At 34.9% G+C, this 17,285-nt stretch overlaps 2 protein-coding genes across 6 annotated transcripts; both read right to left on the minus strand.

The window, feature by feature from the left end:
* Positions 1-1,880: 1,880 nt before the first annotated feature.
* Positions 1,881-13,670, minus strand: LOC127657998 (protein OSCP1-like). 4 transcript variants are annotated; one of them, XM_052147052.1, is made up of 12 exons: positions 13,443-13,670; positions 12,914-12,916; positions 10,883-10,921; positions 10,337-10,491; positions 9,782-9,949; positions 9,548-9,628; positions 8,601-8,704; positions 7,805-7,933; positions 7,473-7,542; positions 7,152-7,291; positions 6,894-6,957; positions 1,881-4,020 (listed from the first exon to the last, which is right to left on the minus strand). In XM_052147052.1, exons 1-12 carry the CDS (start codon positions 13,552-13,554, stop codon positions 3,901-3,903), a joined length of 1,185 nt encoding a protein of 394 aa, XP_052003012.1. In that variant the 5' UTR covers positions 13,555-13,670; the 3' UTR covers positions 1,881-3,900. The 4 variants fall into 4 exon arrangements, with proteins under 4 accessions (XP_052003012.1, XP_052003009.1, XP_052003010.1 ...); XM_052147049.1 differs by lacking the exon at positions 12,914-12,916 and adding an exon at positions 11,244-11,261 and having other exon boundaries at positions 10,883-11,019; positions 13,443-13,512; XM_052147050.1 differs by lacking the exon at positions 12,914-12,916 and having other exon boundaries at positions 10,883-11,019; positions 13,443-13,509.
* A 392-nt stretch (positions 13,671-14,062) lies between these two features.
* Positions 14,063-16,858, minus strand: LOC127658090 (cornifelin-like). Of its 2 annotated transcripts, none has more exons than XM_052147188.1 (4): positions 16,758-16,858; positions 15,864-16,029; positions 14,648-14,784; positions 14,063-14,521 (listed from the first exon to the last, which is right to left on the minus strand). In XM_052147188.1, exons 2-4 carry the CDS (start codon positions 15,970-15,972, stop codon positions 14,423-14,425), a joined length of 345 nt encoding a protein of 114 aa, XP_052003148.1. In that variant the 5' UTR covers positions 15,973-16,029; positions 16,758-16,858; the 3' UTR covers positions 14,063-14,422. The 2 variants fall into 2 exon arrangements, with proteins under 2 accessions (XP_052003148.1, XP_052003149.1); XM_052147189.1 differs by having other exon boundaries at positions 16,749-16,856.
* Positions 16,859-17,285: the final 427 nt, after the last annotated feature.

The following is a 17,285-nucleotide window of genomic DNA, read 5'->3' on the forward strand; positions in this document are numbered from 1 at the left end:
AGTTCATTCATAACTTTGTGGGTGAGTCTCCCACAACTATTCAAATTAACACAGGGGTTTTCAGTATTGGTTGTTTGGAAAAGCCATAAAAGACCAAGTACTTTAAAAGCATGTGCTGGTGAGAGGCTTAGAGGGAAAATACAATAAAATGGTCTTCTTTTATTAAACTTGATCTTCACTTGACATAAAACCACAACCAGCCTTGCTAAAATACTGTGCTGGGTGTTGTTCAAAATTCAAGGACTCAATGTGCATGCACTAAAACAGGAGCTATACAGCACAAGCATACAATTATGAGTTATGAGTGTTGACAGCTAGCTCGCACTAACTCTTTAATTCTTTCTTTATGTATTGATGAAAGAAAAAAAAATATGACATTTGTAGTAACCAAGGTGACCTTTTCTAAACACAAAACACAAAGTGCAGAGTTGATCTATTGCGCCATCTAGTGTAGTCTCTGTAGCACCCCCATTTTCACCTACAGTCAACAAAATTGGTACATATTTTTGTCATAAAGCAGAACAACTTTCATACTCACAGTCATTAGCCCTGCCCAGCAGGAAGTCGGCCATTTGGGATTTTCTGAAAATTGCAGACCCTGAACTTTTGACTCCTCCTGGGGGATTCATGTGACTGGCACCAAATTTGTGCAACATCATGCCAAGACATTGTAGATGCTAAATTGAGAACAGATTTTTGGTATTTTTAATGGTACTGATACGTCGCCATGGCGAAGCAATACATTTATGGTGAAAATGGAAAACAGGAAGTGTCTTATCTTCTGTGTGCATTGCATGATTATGAAAATTCAGCTGTATGTTTGGTAATGAGAGCTGATCACATTGATGCAGCTATTATGGTTCACAGTCATAGTGCCACCAACTGGCAGCAGGAAGTATGTCATTTTTAACAGACTTTAAAATAGCCCTCTTGTGTTTAAATGAATTGCTTCAAAATTATTTTGAATATTGTCAAGACAGTGCTGATGTAAAATTGTAAAGGAATATTATATAGCTTAAATACTGTTGCCATGGCAACACCTTAATTGTTATTATCCCTTTCTATATTTGGGTGCTTTTGAAGCCCTTGAAATGCTTACAATTTCATGAAATTTTGCACACACATCAGTCATTGGCCATTAAGTCTGGGCAAAAGGCCATTTTGGATTTTTTTAATATTGCAGTCTCTGAACTTTTAAATACTCCTAGGGGATTCATGAGACTGTCACCACATTTCAACAACATTATGTCAAGACAGTGAAGATGCTAAATTGTAAACAGATTTTTCATATATCGAATGGTGTTGCCATGGTGAGGCATTCAATTAATGGCAAAAATGGGAAACTGGAAATGTCACATATATTCTGTGTGCAATGTGTGATTTAGATCAAAATTTAGATGTATGTTTAGTCTTGGGGGCTACTCACTTGGATGAGACTATTTTGGGTCAAGGTCATTGTTCACAACCTGGCAGCAGGAAGTGTGGCTCTTACATCAGACTTTAAAATACTGCTCTTATAGTTACCCAAATTACTTAAAAATTGTTTAGAATAATGCCAAATGCATGTGTCCACCTTGCATTGTTTTCTGAAAGCCACTGGGTGGAAATGGACTCATGGTGCTTGGGCCTGTCATCACTGTTTGAAGCTATATTTGATTTTGAGGTTTTAGCTTTGAATGATTTTAGATTTTATTTCTTACATTTAATTATTATGCATGATTCAACAAGAAAGTATTAAAGAAACTATATTTCTAAGCAGGATTTGCACTTTGCTGAAACTAAGATTTGACACTGCACAGAGATGTCAAATAATTATGTACATTCAACAAAAAGCAGACACATTGACAGAGTATCAATAATTGCAAAAAGATCTACTTTATTTCATATTCAATATAATGACTCAAAATAACTCAAAATATTTAAACAATCATTAAATACATAATGAAATAGTTATAAAACTTTATAATCATTAAATTAATCATTAAATATAGCTGTTAAAAATTAAGTACCAAGTTTAGCTCTTGCTTAAGTGAAATTTCCACCAAAAGACAACCCATAAAGCGATAGATCACACAATAAGGAAAATTCTCTCAACATTTACTCACCCTCATGCCACCCCAGATGTGTATACCTTTCTTTATTCTGCTGAACACTAACAAAGACTTTTAGAAGAGTATCTCAGCTCTTTAGGTCCACACAATGAAAGTAACCATGTCTTCAGAAGCGATATGATAAATGTGAGTGAGAAACAGATAAATATTTCAGTCATTTTCTACTGTAAATCTACAATTTCACATTTGCATTCTGCACCTAATGGGCAGGGAAGAGAATAATGAAATAAAAAAACCCTCTTAAATATTGGTCTATTTCTCACCCACCCCATATCGCTTCTGAAGATATTGATTTAACCACTGGAGTCTTATTGATTACTTTTATGCTGCCTTTATGTGCTTTTTTGACATTGCATTGAATGGACAAAGAGAGCTGAGATATTATTCAAAAAATCTTTGTTTGTGTTCTGCAGAAGAAAGTCATACACATCTGGGATGGGATGAGGGTGAGTAGAGAAAATTTTCATTTTTGGGTGAACTATCCCTTTAAATGAAAATGGATGCAACTAGAGCTAAAACAGAATTCAAGCGACATTTACTGATTTATGTAGTGATTCATTGATGAATGATTTTGTAGGGTTTTTATTTAATTATGTATTTAATAATTTGTTAATAATTTAACTATTTCATTTTGAGTAATTTGGCTCTCCATAAGTAAACATACAAATTAACTTTGATTTACAGTACATTCACTTCAATAAATAAACTCTTATACTTATGGGGAAAAAATTTAATATTTCATCCACCACACATTTTGCATTGCTTTCTTTCCATGGAAGGTGGCATTCATATATACATTTTCCCTTTAAATTATGCAGTAAATGCACATTCTAAGACATCAACATTTATTTGAATTGTGACAATTTCTTAACATTGAAATACCTGACTGTTGCATTTTTATCAAACAAAATGACCTGGGGCTTCCTGTTAACCAGGGGATTCCTGGGATGTGTGCTTAATAATTACTGCAAGTGCACTTCGGTTTTCTTCCAATACCCTCCAATATTTTAAAAAGATAGTATTACTCTAGTCTATAACTTCTATTATTATGTACTCACCCTCATGTTGTTCCAACCCTATATGATTTTCTTTCTTCCGTGGAGCAAAACAGAAGAACAACTAATTTGCTTTCATTGCATCTTTTTTTACAGACAATGAAAGTGAATGGTGACATTCTACCAAACATTTCCTTTTGTGTTCCACATCATACAGGATTGAAACAACATGAGGTTGAGTAAATAATGACAGGATTGTAAGATTTGGATGGGCTATCCCTTAAAGCAGAGGTTGTTGTTTGGATACAACACAAATATAGAGTACTTGAACATCATATCCTGGACCTCTTAGTTGCACATCAAACAAAAGATTTAATTGAATTCCATGTGCACAGATTGTCCTCTAAGACCGACAACTAAGACAGTTCAGGAAAGATGTATCATTCTGTCCACTGATCTAAATGTCACAGAACTCTCACATTGCCAGCCGACACTACTGTGAAGATTGAAATCAAACCAGAGCCTCAGTAGGTATACAAACAGTCCACAACTGATTTTGGAACATTGCTGTTACCTGCTTTTTGCATTTATTGCATTCGGTAGCAAGAGAGGAAAACTGGCATGAAATTCACAAAGAAAATCTCTTGGAGCTTAGCTGTCCTTCTTTCATGGATAAGGTACCTGTTGTCACTGTAGAGACAAAAGGCCTCTTTGCTGAGTAGCACTTTATCCTTCTTAAACACGAAGTCACTCTCCTCAGCCAAAGGGAACATCAAATCAACATCAAGTCTAAGTCACAGACCATCCATCATGGCCAGGAGGTCATCACCCTTGCTGCTGGAACTGGGGGCTGGCTCACCCACCTCCCCAAACTCCCCCATGATCTTTGCCAGCTCAGCATTGGTCTGTTTGTCCTGAAAGACAAGGTACGTGACCCAGTGAGAGGTGTAACATTACATATGCAGAAGAATTTAAACAACATATATCTGGATCTAGGAAAAAAAAAACAGCCTTTCAGTTTGGAATGTTTCACCGAATCAAAACACAAATCAAATGGCCCAGGCACCCTGATTGGTCAGAAAGGCCCCTCTGCAACCTGATCTTCCACACACAGTTAAAGCAGACTTCTCTTTTGTAAGGTTAAAAGGACCACTAAGAACTCTAAGACATTTCATCTTAATCTAGCCTTGCTAGATAATGCTGAAAATCACTTTGAACTGTGGTAACGTTTGTACCTGACAAATTAAGGATTATAGACTGATAGAACTCTTTAAAAGGTGTGTAGCGATGTGCAATCACCTATAATTGATAAATATAATCTTTAATTTTGTATGATTTATCTCAAAGAATGGTAACTATAATGTTTAACTTGATAAAATGCAATGATGTGTAAAACCAATATGATATTGTAACCAGAGCCTTTCATGGGGGATGCGGCCAATCTCAGTTCAAATAGTTCCAAACAGGAAGAAGTCTCTCTCTTGACTCTTCGTCCTCTTGCTCTTCAGCTGATTGCTCTCTTCATCCTCTTGAGGCTCTTCGGCCTGCACATGCTTCGTCTGGTCGCTCCACTGTCGGCCAGGTCCTCCCATGTGAGACAAGGAGTGAGAAGGCCTCGCTTCACAGCTAACATCATTCATACTGACAATAAATTTGATCATACAAAGAGATCAAAACATCGATGGAACGAACTTTCGACCAAGAACCGAGCAACATAAAGGACACCAGGACACGCAAGTAACACCTCCAATACATTGCTCAAAGTGCTGGTGAATTGGTTAAATATTTTGGATAATCCGATAGCAAATAAATGTAGACTCAAAGAAGGATAAATGGTTCTTAAGGCATTGTCGATAGACTCCATAAAGTTCATCCTCACAGTACTGATCAGTTATTTCACATTCTGTCACTACTCACCAACCTGTCTCATGTATATATGTGTTAGATTAGATTTATGTTTAGAATAGTAATAAAGTTTGTCTGTATTCAAAGACGATTTGACTGTGATATATTTTAATAAATAATCTCATCCCTGTTTCTGAAAGCTTTAGCTTCAAAGCTGTACCTAAATACATGTGACATTATTTTCAATAAGCCATGAGAATAATATCGCTCCAATAAGTGAATTAATCATAATTCACTTTTTAAAGCTAATTTCTTACAATAGAAATTGTGAGCTGATAGAATTAGACTTAGTATTATGTTTTCAATGGTGGAGAATCTATTAAGACACATAATCTAGTTATTTGTCATTTATCTAATTTATTGTATAATGGTTGTCGAACATGACTAATTCCATTATACATTTCCTTAACTAATCAGGACAGTTTAATTTAGTTCATAGCTCACATATTTCGAGACCCTAAATTCCCTCCTAAAATTAGCATGCATGCAAGTTACCCTACATATAATGATTGTAGTATGCGTGCAAAATACCCATTTTAACTGATTAATTCCACATCTCTAAATTATATATGTAATATCCTACAGATGTGTAATGTTATTCCCATTGTCCTCTTGTTAGCTCAGCCAGTTTACCCAAGTCACATAATCTTTAGCTTGTCAAAGACCAATTAGACAATCTGAGAGCTTTGTGAGGGTGGATCATTGGTAAAAAGGGATTACAAAGTTTTTTGAGGCCTAGGAACAAGCAATGCTGCACTGAAACAACCTAAGTTTATTAATACAGTCAAAAGTTTGGACACACTTGACTGAGTATATGTTTCTCATGAACTTAAAAACCTTTTGATATAAAGGCTTATACTTAAAGGTATGTAGTTATATATATATATATATATATATATATATATATATATATATATATAAAATAGTAACAGATTAACATTTAAATCCTTTTCTACTGTAAATCTCCACTTTCACTTCCACATTCTTCTTCTTTTGTTTTTTGGCGGTCCACATTCTTCGTGCAAGCCACCTAGTGGTCGGGGCTAGTCAATGAAGAATTTACAGTAAAAAAAGTACTTAAATATTCATTCTTTTCTCACCCATCATATCGCTTATGAAGACATGGATTTAACAACTAGAGACATATGGGTTACTTTTATGCTGCCATAATGAGCTTCAAAGTTGGCCACCATTCATTTGCATGGTATGGATTTACAGAGTTGATTGAGCTACATATAAAAACTTAATTTGTGTTCTGCAGAAGAAAGTCATACACATCTGGGATGTGTGAGTAAAGTAGGGTGAGTAAATAATGAGAAACATTTTTATTTCTGGTGAACTATCCTTTTATATGCTTGAAATTAGTTTCGACAACATAAATTATGGTTACATATTACTTTCTTAACAACAAGTGTTATTTTATATTATTCTATCCTATTCTATGCAATCCTTCAATACTGTTTAAATGACCTCCCAGGTGAAGTTGTTTAATGCAACGTAGCTTACATTTTCAGTCACATTCCCATACTTAAATTTGTTTTATTTCATACGTTTGATGACTCTACTACACACACACAAAAAAAAAAATTAAGATTTACACATTTAAATTTCACAACAAAATTCCATCAAATTGATTTGAGTAATTTTTTATAAAATGTAAAAAATTTAATGCAGTATATAACATTTTATTCATTTAATTTTGTCAATGGATTTTAATGGAATTTTGTTATGAAATTAAAATGCATAAATCTTAAAAACAGGCTCAAATATTTTTGGGGTGTATTATTTAAAAATGTGTAAAATAGAAATAATAAAGCATGACTAGGTGTGTGTCTCCAAACTTTTGACTAGTAATATAGTGATGGGTGAACCAACACTGTACCTTTGTTGCTTGGATATTAATAACTTCATAAGAAAGCTCATCCGGTCTTGATATCAAAGCTTCCCTGTGGGAGAAAATAATCTATAATTCAATATGTCAATAAAATCACATTTAAATTGAACAATATTTATTTAATTGCAAAAAATAAATATATTTCAAGCTTAATGTATTTTCTACATTCAGTCATGTTACTCTGTTAGTCATAGTCTGATCAATTAAACTTTGACTTTAGTTTAGTCTAAAAACAAAAAAACGTACTCTTCCTCCTCATCAGTGGCGAAAAGGTTAACACGGAAGCCGGAGTCCGTACTAGCTGATTTCTGCACTTCCAAACCTCCCATCAGTCTAGCAAGGAGGTTCAATTCTTCTTTTGCCAGAGGATTTGGAGTTGTGTTGACCTTCAGACGTGTATGATTAAGCTCAAATATGCCAACGCATTAAATATTTTCATTAATTTAATTTCATAATTAATAGTTTCACAAATTTACAAAGAGGAAGCAATTACGGCAAATCAGCCAAGTGATGTAAAAGCAACACAAAAATATAAACAAAGTAAAATCAAAGTATAATTCCCTTTACCTTAGTGTGTTGTGAGGAGTTTTTGGAGGTTCCAGACATGTGTGTCTCAACAGGGCGACTCACACTGTACCTGAAAGATCAAACAGGACAGTTTCAGAGCTAATGCTCCAGTGAAAGGTTTATAGCTAAAGTATTCACAAATCAATTTGAGACGTCGCTTTGCCAATGATAAAACTAAAACACGGCACGTGATTAATTACATCCCATTACATCAAGGGTTGCTGAAGATCCAGGGAGGGTATTACTGATGGGATTCCACTATTGAATATCAGTTGGAATGATGGTATTCTTAGGAAGCCCATAAGAATGGCTGTAATATGATTGATGCTCACATGTTTGTGCCCAGTTTGATGACTCGATCCCCATACATTTCGAAAGAACCTTCACGGAGAGCGGAGTTGTAATTGCCACCATCACGGAACTGCGATCTTTTCACCTCCTCGCCAGTACAGCTAAACATCCTGGGAATTAAACACATTCAGAAAAAAACTAATGAGGATATACATGACATAGCAAAATAGAAACTCAATGCAACAATCAAACCTGCATCACAAAGAAAATATATTATTGTTGAAATAAGGATCAATTAACATTTTGCACCACATGACACAATATCAAGGGATATTGACATGAAATACTTTTGGGAAACTGAGAGGTCCTGTCCTTTTAAACTACTTAAAAGAACAAAAGATGGTGACCAGTCTCAAAACGGGGTTATTAAACATTTATATACAGTACATTTTAAGTTAAATATCTTGTTGCTGATAAAGTTCAAGGACATGCTTTATGTCAACTCCTAAACACAGACTCAGCTATAATTAGAAAAGGTCTCATATGTCAAAGACTTTTGCTAATGCAATTAACCATAAACCCTCATTGTCAGACTCCGTCAGAGACTGACACAGGTGGTTTCAGAGCAAACTTTATCCATTATTTCAGAGACTATTTATTATTAATATTCAACTTAAATATTGTTATTTCCTTGCTTTGACACATAGTGTGCTTTGGTTGCATAAATACTGGAATAATATGTGTTTATTACAAGGGATGCTGAATAAACTCTAGGAATAGTAGCAGCAACCTCTCCAGCTAAAAAAGCCTGTGAACAGATTGAAAAGCAATGAGTACCTGATGAGTCCCGGGGTGTGTCCCCCATAAGGTACAGGCCCAGAAGTGGGGAGGACAAAGCGTCCATTGGAGTTCTGCACTTTGTCTTTTAGGAATATTGATACCTAAAAAAACAATGAAAGTTTCATATCACATTTACTTAGCTTTGTTTAACTTAATACTCCTTAATACAGTAGTATATGATTACTTGCATATTAAAAAAATAGCCAAAAATTACAGGAATACATAACGTAAAAATGAAATTTCTGTCATCATTTACTCACCCTCATGCCTTCCCTGGTTTGTATGAATTTCTTTCTTCTGCAGAACACAATGAAGATTTTTAGAAAAATATATCAGCTCTATAGGTCCATATAATGCACATGAATGCACTCCAAATCTTTGAAGCTCAAAAAAGCACATGAAAACAGCATAAAGGTAATCCATATGACTCTAGTGGTCTAATCTATGTCTTCTGAAGCTATCCAATTGGTTTTGGGTGAGAACAGACCAAAATGTAACCCTTTTTTCACTATAAATCTGCAGTCTCCTTGGCGATCATGATTTCAAGCTCAATTACGCTTCCTAGTGCAATTTAGCGCTCTGCGCATGTGTCAAGTGTTAGAAAGTGTAATCGAGCTTGAAATCATGATTGTGCCTAGAGACTGCAATGGAAAAATGTACAGTGAAAACATAGTTACGTTTTGATCTGTTCTCACCCAAAACCAACTGGATCCCTTCAGAAGACATGGATTGAACCACTGGAGTCATATGGATTATTTTTATGCTGTCTTTATGCTTTTTGGAGCATTCCAAAAGCATTTGTGAAGGAAAAATCTTTTGTGTTCAGCAGAAGAATGAAATATCATACACATCTGGGACCATGAAGGTGAGTAAATGATTTTTGGGGGGTGAACTGTTCATTTAGGTTTTCTGAGCATTCCGTATGTAAGTATAGCAAGACTTACTCTTATATGCATATCTTGAAAGAAGACAAGAAGTGTTTGTCTAATTAGTTGCAACTCTCCACCAGATAAAGGGGTATATATCTTGGAATAACAAGAAAAGAGACACCTTTTAAGTCACAACCAGATATTATCTTCAATTATAGATAAACATTTGAGTAACTGCAAATGACCTGTAAATATGTTATATTAAGCTCTACAAGTCTACAATACTTCAGTAATGTTAAGTAAAGCTACCTCTAGGAGTTGTCTGTTTGTTTCATCCACTTGGCTTAAGATACTGGGAGTGTCCTTCACAAAGTCCCTGATGGCATCCATGTGGTTGAAGGACACAAGGAGGATGTCTTTAGGACGAGGACACAGCAGAACTTGATACTTAAATGCCATGGTCATCAGGTCATAGAGCTATGCATGAGAAAACAAAATGCAAAGATGTTGATAAAGAAGCCATTAAATAACTTGTGACATTAAACACCAGAGGGAGCCATTTGGCAAAGTTTATGTGGTAAGTGAGTTTATTAAACCGTTATGACATATGAAGAGAATTTCAAATGAAAGATCAAAATAAGATACAAGTAGTCTGCCTGTCTCATGATGTCTGAGTGTTTCAAAACACAGAGATAATAACTAATTCACAAGAACTCACTCATTTGTACAGAGTTTTGTAGAACGGCGTAAGTAAAATCGTAAGTTGTTTACATTGATAAAATGTGCAAAAATTTAATAAAAAAAATGTGTAAATGTTATTTGAATTTGAAAAAATGGCAACATGTTCTTGGCCGTTGTCTCTACCTTGTCCATACTAGCTTGATTGAGTCTCATGATTGAAGCGTGAGCCAGTCGATCAAACACCGTCCTCAAGGCTTTCTTAGAATAGAGCTCTTGTGGCTTGAACAGCTCCTCCAGGAACTTCTTATTGAACATGGTGGTAATGATATCATTCATGACTATCACAACACAAAATACAGAAACAGTTGCAGTAAGTCAAAAGCAATTCTGTGCAAATACAAAAGCAAAAACCAAGCAAGCAGAATGCAATCTGTCGTAAGCTGTACTGCAGAGAGAGAGAGAGAGAGAGAAAAAAAGAATAGTGATCAAACTTAAGTTTTTTTTATTTTGTCTTGGCAGATGGTAAAGCTGCATGAATGTGGGGGTTCTTATTCTATGATAGTGTGCTTCTTACACAAAACCATTCAAAATGTAAAATAACGGTTACAAGAGTGCAGAAATCCCATCTCCATCTACACAGAGCAAGTGAGCCTATGAGAGCTGACACGTACACACTCACGCTACTTCAATCTATGGCCAGCAGCGAAGCAAGCAGTATATTAACAATACCTCTTTTCCTGTCCTCCTCTAGCCAATCTGTTACAGGGGCTACAAAGATTTCAAATCACAAAGATGATATTGAAAGTGATCCTAGAAGGATAGTGATGTATTTATACAGCATCGGCTATATACATCACAGTAGTCATCTGCAAGAGAGTAACATATTGTGACCACTGTAGTATTTGATGCCAATGTGTGATGCCTGCATAACTACAAAGTTGATTTCATGATAATAAAAAAAATGTCTTTCTTTGTCTAATCAACTAAAGGTCCTACAAATATTGCAAATCAAAAAGTGGAAACCGTGAAACAGGCACATATTAGACAGGAAACCATGATACTGCAAAGCTTTGGAGGAAATGTAATTTACCGGTAGTCACAGTGCTGTCTGCAGCAAAAATAAGGGTGAGCATTGAGCAAATGTAAAGTCCGTTTAACTACAATGTATGAACGATGAATACAATCCCTCTGAAAATATTAAAGAGATAGTTCACACAAAAAATTATAATTCTCACATTTTTTACTCACCCTCATGCCATCCCAGATGTGTATGACTTTCTTTCTTGTGCAGAACACAAATAAAGATATTTAGAAGAATGTTTCAGCTCTGTAGGTCAACAATGCAAGTGAATGGTGGCCAGAACTTTGAAGGTCCAAAAAGCATATTAAGGCAGCATAAAAGTAATGCATAATACTTCGGTGGTTGAATCCATGTCTTCAGAAGCATTATGATAGGAGTGGGTGAGCAACAAATCAATATGTATTTCTTTTCACTGTAAATCTACACGTTAAATCAGAGTTGACCCTATTTATTTTATTAATGCATGTTACTTGTCTTATCATGAACAATTCATCCACGCATCCATACATCCATGCGTAATTTCTACTGTTTTCCTACAAAACTCCCATTTCTTACCCCAAACTTCCTTGGTTACAGGCCAGCTGGCTTGAATTTACATTTGGAATGTGGAGTAATAATAGCGAATTCGCAAATGTGTTCGAGATATTTCACGCCTGAATTGCTGAGGTGATCACTACTGAATACAATGCTTCAGATGCCTCTGTACAATGCTTTTTTAATGCTGGTATCTTGGGATGAACAGCACAAGTAAGTGTTTTTTCCCTTTATATTTAGTGTATTTTGATTCAAAACGTAAAAATATTGTTATCTTTTATTCACTCGTTTTTCAACCTCAATATGCTTGTGCGTTTATGTTGTCAGTTTGACCATCAATGTGTTAAGATCGCTGCTCAATTTCACCAGTTCTGGCTCGAGTAGCACGGCAGAAGAGGTGTGTGTTTGTGTCCACTGCAAACTTTACAATACTTTTCACAATCCAATCAATAATGATGGATAAAATCAAGTTCGATATGTCGTTTAATTCGGAAATAGGTCACAATGCGGTTTCATGCCGACTTACTGGGCAAGGAGGAGAATTTATGGTAAAAAATATTAAATATTTAACTGTTTCTCACCCACACCTATCATATTGCTTCTGAAGACTTGAAATAAACCACTGGAGTCTTATGGATTAGATTTATGCTGCCTTCATGTGCTTTTTTTGGAGCTTCAAAGTTTTCTGATGGTGAATTGAACAGACAAACAGACCTGAGATATTCTTAATCAGTCATACACATCTAGGATGGCATAAGGGTAAATGATGAGAGCAAATTTTCATTTTGGGGAAAACTTTCCCTTTAATGGCCAAAATTTCTTGTTTGCTTTAGAAAAATGCTTCTAGTGTATCAGGTTCTTTAGATATTTATAAATTGTAGCATGAATTATATTGCATTAGATAACAAGATATCAAACCAAGTGGCATTAGTAAACTAATTTTGCTAGACCATTCCTCTAGACAAACTTCAATTATTCTTTAAGTGTTTCCCCCCTACGGTTACTTGTTACCAACTTTCATATAGTGGATATATGTAGTTCATATTACATTATATGTGGACATGTTCCCCTAAGGTTGACCAACAAAAAGTGTCCAAAATTTGAACAGTAGCCTATGATTATTGTTTTATTATCTAAGGCCAAACAAACTTTTTTTACGTGTGTGAAATGTTCTGCTTGAAAATTGTGCTATCTTTCTTTTAAATAAGTGCCACTTGGTTTGATATTTTCCTGTGTAATGCACTGATATTCGTACATTTTAAAAGTTGACTTAAGTGCCCAAACCCTTTTTGTGGCAACTGTAGGTCTCCATGGATGATTAAACATGACAGATTAAGGCTAATTTGGCCATTGTTGCATATTAAAAATGTGTCTTACCATTTTAATAATGTTCTTCAAATGGCAAGGCTTAAAAACACAAAAATGACATGCCTACTTAACTGACCGTCTCCTGGCTTGCAACTGAACTGGGCCACAGCACCACCACTGTATTCAAACACAAAGGCTAACTGGCTAATTATGTACTGCAGAAGATCCAATTGCATCCGTAGAAAGATCACCCAGATATGATGCAATAACAATGGCTGGTCGTTTTAACAGATCATAATCTAGATCTCTATACCAGACTGGCTTTATCTCCATTGTGATCTACCTGGCATATTAGCTGCTATCTACCTTTCTTGGCTTTATCTGCTGGGATATTCTGAGCCCGTAGGCGCTGATCCAGAATGTACAACATTTCTCCACCCAGATTAATGAAGAGCAGAGGCAGCGTTCTCGTCGACATCCTCTCTGTCGATGGAGGAAGAGCAACTAGTGTCGTCAAGGAATCACAGGTTGTCGATATGAGTACGGGATCTGTGCGTCAAATGAAGATCCTACAGCATAAATCAGCGTCTGTAAGCTTTCTCACGGTTGCCAGGTCACCGCTAACAACAGCCAATCAGAAACGTTCATACTGCTGGACGAAGATGACGTATTATTTCAATCATCAATAAACAGCGATTGTACGCATGTAGTGTGTTATGTTGATATGCATGTATATTAAAATAAAATAATAATTCAAATGAATTAATTGTACGGTTATTAATTTTACTGGGCAAACATCATCTCTCTCTCTCTAATTTATTTATTTTTAATCGTTTAGAAAAAAAACGAAAACATGTAACGTCATAAAGGAAATGCAATGCATTTAAATACATTTATTATATTATTGATATAAACATATTTTTTCAATGTTCTTTTATAAATACTTGGAAAATAAAATAACAAAATATATATGTTTATTTAATCCAATTCAAAAAGCTTTATTTAGACATGAATTACATTTCATAGTTTTTTTACATGATTCCATTGTGTGTGTGTGTGGTAGTACTTAAAATGACACCAAACTCCAGTACTGTAAAACACTAATTATGCATTTTGGCATGTACATGAATGAATATTGCATTAATTACAGCCTTAGATTTCCACAAATTAAATTTTTTTAAATGGCATTGAACCCTTGTATTGTAAATCTGTTATATTTATAATAGTTTGTTAAATAATAATTTTGAAAATAAAGATTATAATTTAATGCATGACACTGTTTATTTTACTTAAACATGAATGCTTTAAAAAAAAAAAAAGAAAACTGTTCATAGTAAAGACAGGAATTAGGTCTCTCCATTCCTGATACGAATTTCTCTGGCCATTCGACATGTTTCAAATATTCCACAGCAACAAGCCATCAAAGCATCATTGCATATTGTGCCCTGCAGAGAGAAATTAATAAATAAATTGTGCAATACACAATAACAAATCAATACATTTCTGGAAAAGATTCCATAAATACACAATAAGGGTAATCTGATCCCCCAAAAAAGATATGTGTACTATACCTGTATTCCATAGGTCAGTCGCATATGTGTCCTCAAAGCAGTCATTCCTCCAGGTATACAAGAGAGACATACATTCTCTCCATACTTGTTTGCCGTGTAACAGCTGAGAGCTATTGGACAGATACAGCCAAGGGCACCTAAACAACCAAATACAAATACAGAAAATTGATTAGATGCAAATTGTTACTATAGTAAGCTTTAGACATAAATTGAACACGGTAACACTTTACAATAGCATTAATTAAAAACTTTAGTTAACATGAACTAATAATGAACAATCATTTTACAGCATTTTCTATTAAAGGAAAAGTTCACCCAAAAATGAAAATTGTCTCATAATTTACTCACCCTCATGGCATCCCAGATGTGTATGACTATCTTTCTTCTGCAGAACACAAATAAAGATATTTAGAAGAATATTTCAGCTCAGCTCTGTAGGTCAATACAATGCAGGTGACTGGGTACTAACATTTTAAAGCTCCAAAACCCACATAAAGGGAGCATTAAAGTAATCCATGTGATCAGATACAATGTGATAGGTGAGAAACAGATCAATATTTAAGTCTGTTTTCATCATAAATTCTCCTCCCTGCCCAGTAGGGGGCAATATGCACAAAGAACATGAATTGCCAGAAGGAGAAAGGAAAAGTGAAGGAAAAGGGGTTTAAATATTGATCCTTTTCTCGCCCACACCTATCATGTAACTTCTGAAGATATTGATTTAACCACTGGAGTCTTATGGATTACTTTTATAATGCCCTTATGCAGATTTATTCAAAATTTTGGCACCCATTCACTTGCATTGTATGGAACTACAAAGCTGAAATATTCTTCTAAAAATCTTCATTTGTGTTCTGCTAAAGACAGAAAGTCAAACATCTGGGATGGCATGAGGGTGAGTAACTGAGAGAACTTTAATTTTGGGTGAAATATCCCTTTAAAATTAACAAAGACTAATAAATGCTGTAAAATTATATTGTTGATTGTTTGTTCATGAGTCCTAATGCATTAAGTAATGTTAACAAAAGGAACCTTATTATAAAATGTTACCTTTAACATTGAACAGTAAAAACTGTCTCGGTTTGTTCATTGACTAAACTTATGACTGCTCCAGGTGCTTCTGTAAATGTTAAACTTTAGCAAAAATAGACCAATAAAATAGTATGTTTTGAGGTGCAAAAACTTTGGATTTTTTTCCAAAGCTGTCAGAACTTACAGACAAATAGGTCACTGCAGCAAGAACAAAGACCAGTGCTCCACTCTCCTGTCTGCACATTTGTACCATAAGAGCCTGCACCAGGTTGAGTGATGACGGGGTTTGACATGTCAATCAAGAGTGGTCCAGCAAGGACGCTGAGAAAATGACTCCAGACGTTCTCTTCCTAGTGAATTGGAAGAAGATTGACAAATGTATGTTCAACAGTTGTCTTGATTGAAGTTCTAGACAAAACACATCCTATATATTTGATGGAACATGATTTGCTGATTTAGTATTTTAGAAAAAGAGAGAGTATTTTTTGACATTATTTTCTATTCCACTTGTTATGATGTTGGTTCTGTTAACTAGTTACAGTATTTCTGTTTTTAAATTCTCCAGCATAAATACTTATTTCAAGAATTGCTTATACTGTAGACACATGCAAAAAGAATACATGAACCAGTTACTTTTAAACTTCTTATTCACACATACACTGTAAAAAAAATGGCAAAATGTTACCTTGAGGTGCTATATCTGCATAATCTGACCCTTACAATTTACTTTTGTTGGTGTAACCTAAAGTATTCAGGCTGAATTATTCAGTTAATGATGTTTGACTTAAATAATACCAGTTCATTTAGATTTTACCGCATTTTTAGGTTACCTGACATTTTTACAGGTTGTATTATTTACAAACAATTTCCTTATATGCGTATATATATATACCGGTATATATAAAACACTGTACCACTAACATGCAACAACACAATTTGGCAAATGATATATGAGAAAAACGATAACTATGAGTGAATTAAAACTAAAACTTGACATGATAAAATGAAAATGTAAATAAAGAACAGATTTCTCTATAATGTTAGTAATGTAAAACAAATTAGAACCTACAAAAGGTACCTCGTGTTCTTCAGAGCCTCTTGATCTGAGGTTTTTCAGCTGAAAAGGAAGTTGTGACACACGCCAACGCACCGTGTTTGCTACTCTAGTATGCAAGGTTTCCGATTCACACCGATATAAGCTTCAAACCAAACACATCACGGGAGGGGGGGGGGATTGTTCATTGTAATAGGAAATGTGACCAAACAGAATTTTCAGCAATCGATATAAAATCTCACGTGTAAAAGAACTGACACTTTGACCTTAGATCATTCACCCGATTGTCATGCATTTCTTGTAAAATAAGAGTTATAGGAACCGAGAGCAACCATTTGCTCAAGCTGCACAACCACAACACATCATTTGTGCATGGTCCTCATTCATTGTTGATCCAAAACTCCTGAGTATGTGAAACTCCTAACCGAATATTTAATCGAAGGACATCTATGAAACTATTCTGATATAATTAACAGTATTTGGGGTAATGATAAAAAAAATGAGCCATATGAATTAAGAGGTCTTTTATTTGTTGCATCTATAAAAGACAGA

The sequence above is a fragment of the Xyrauchen texanus genome, chromosome 17 (genome assembly GCF_025860055.1).
Source record: "Xyrauchen texanus isolate HMW12.3.18 chromosome 17, RBS_HiC_50CHRs, whole genome shotgun sequence".
Classification (NCBI taxonomy): Eukaryota; Metazoa; Chordata; class Actinopteri; order Cypriniformes; family Catostomidae; genus Xyrauchen; species Xyrauchen texanus.

Coding starts and splice junctions, on each gene's coding strand:
- LOC127657998 (XM_052147052.1), bottom strand. CDS start 13,554: ATGTCGACGAGAACGCTGCCTCTGCTCTTCATTAATCTGGGTGGAGAA. Junction 7,292..7,472: donor ACTCCTCACAACACACTAAG/GTAAAGGGAATT, acceptor ACACGTCTGAAG/GTCAACACAACTCCAAATCC. Junction 4,021..6,893: donor TTAATATCCAAGCAACAAAG/GTACAGTGTTGG, acceptor CTTGTCTTTCAG/GACAAACAGACCAATGCTGA.
- LOC127658090 (XM_052147188.1), bottom strand. CDS start 15,972: ATGTCAAACCCCGTCATCACTCAACCTGGTGCAGGCTCTTATGGTACA. Junction 14,785..15,863: donor CTGCAGTGACCTATTTGTCT/GTAAGTTCTGAC, acceptor TTGGTTGTTTAG/GTGCCCTTGGCTGTATCTGT. Junction 14,522..14,647: donor GACTGACCTATGGAATACAG/GTATAGTACACA, acceptor TTCTCTCTGCAG/GGCACAATATGCAATGATGC.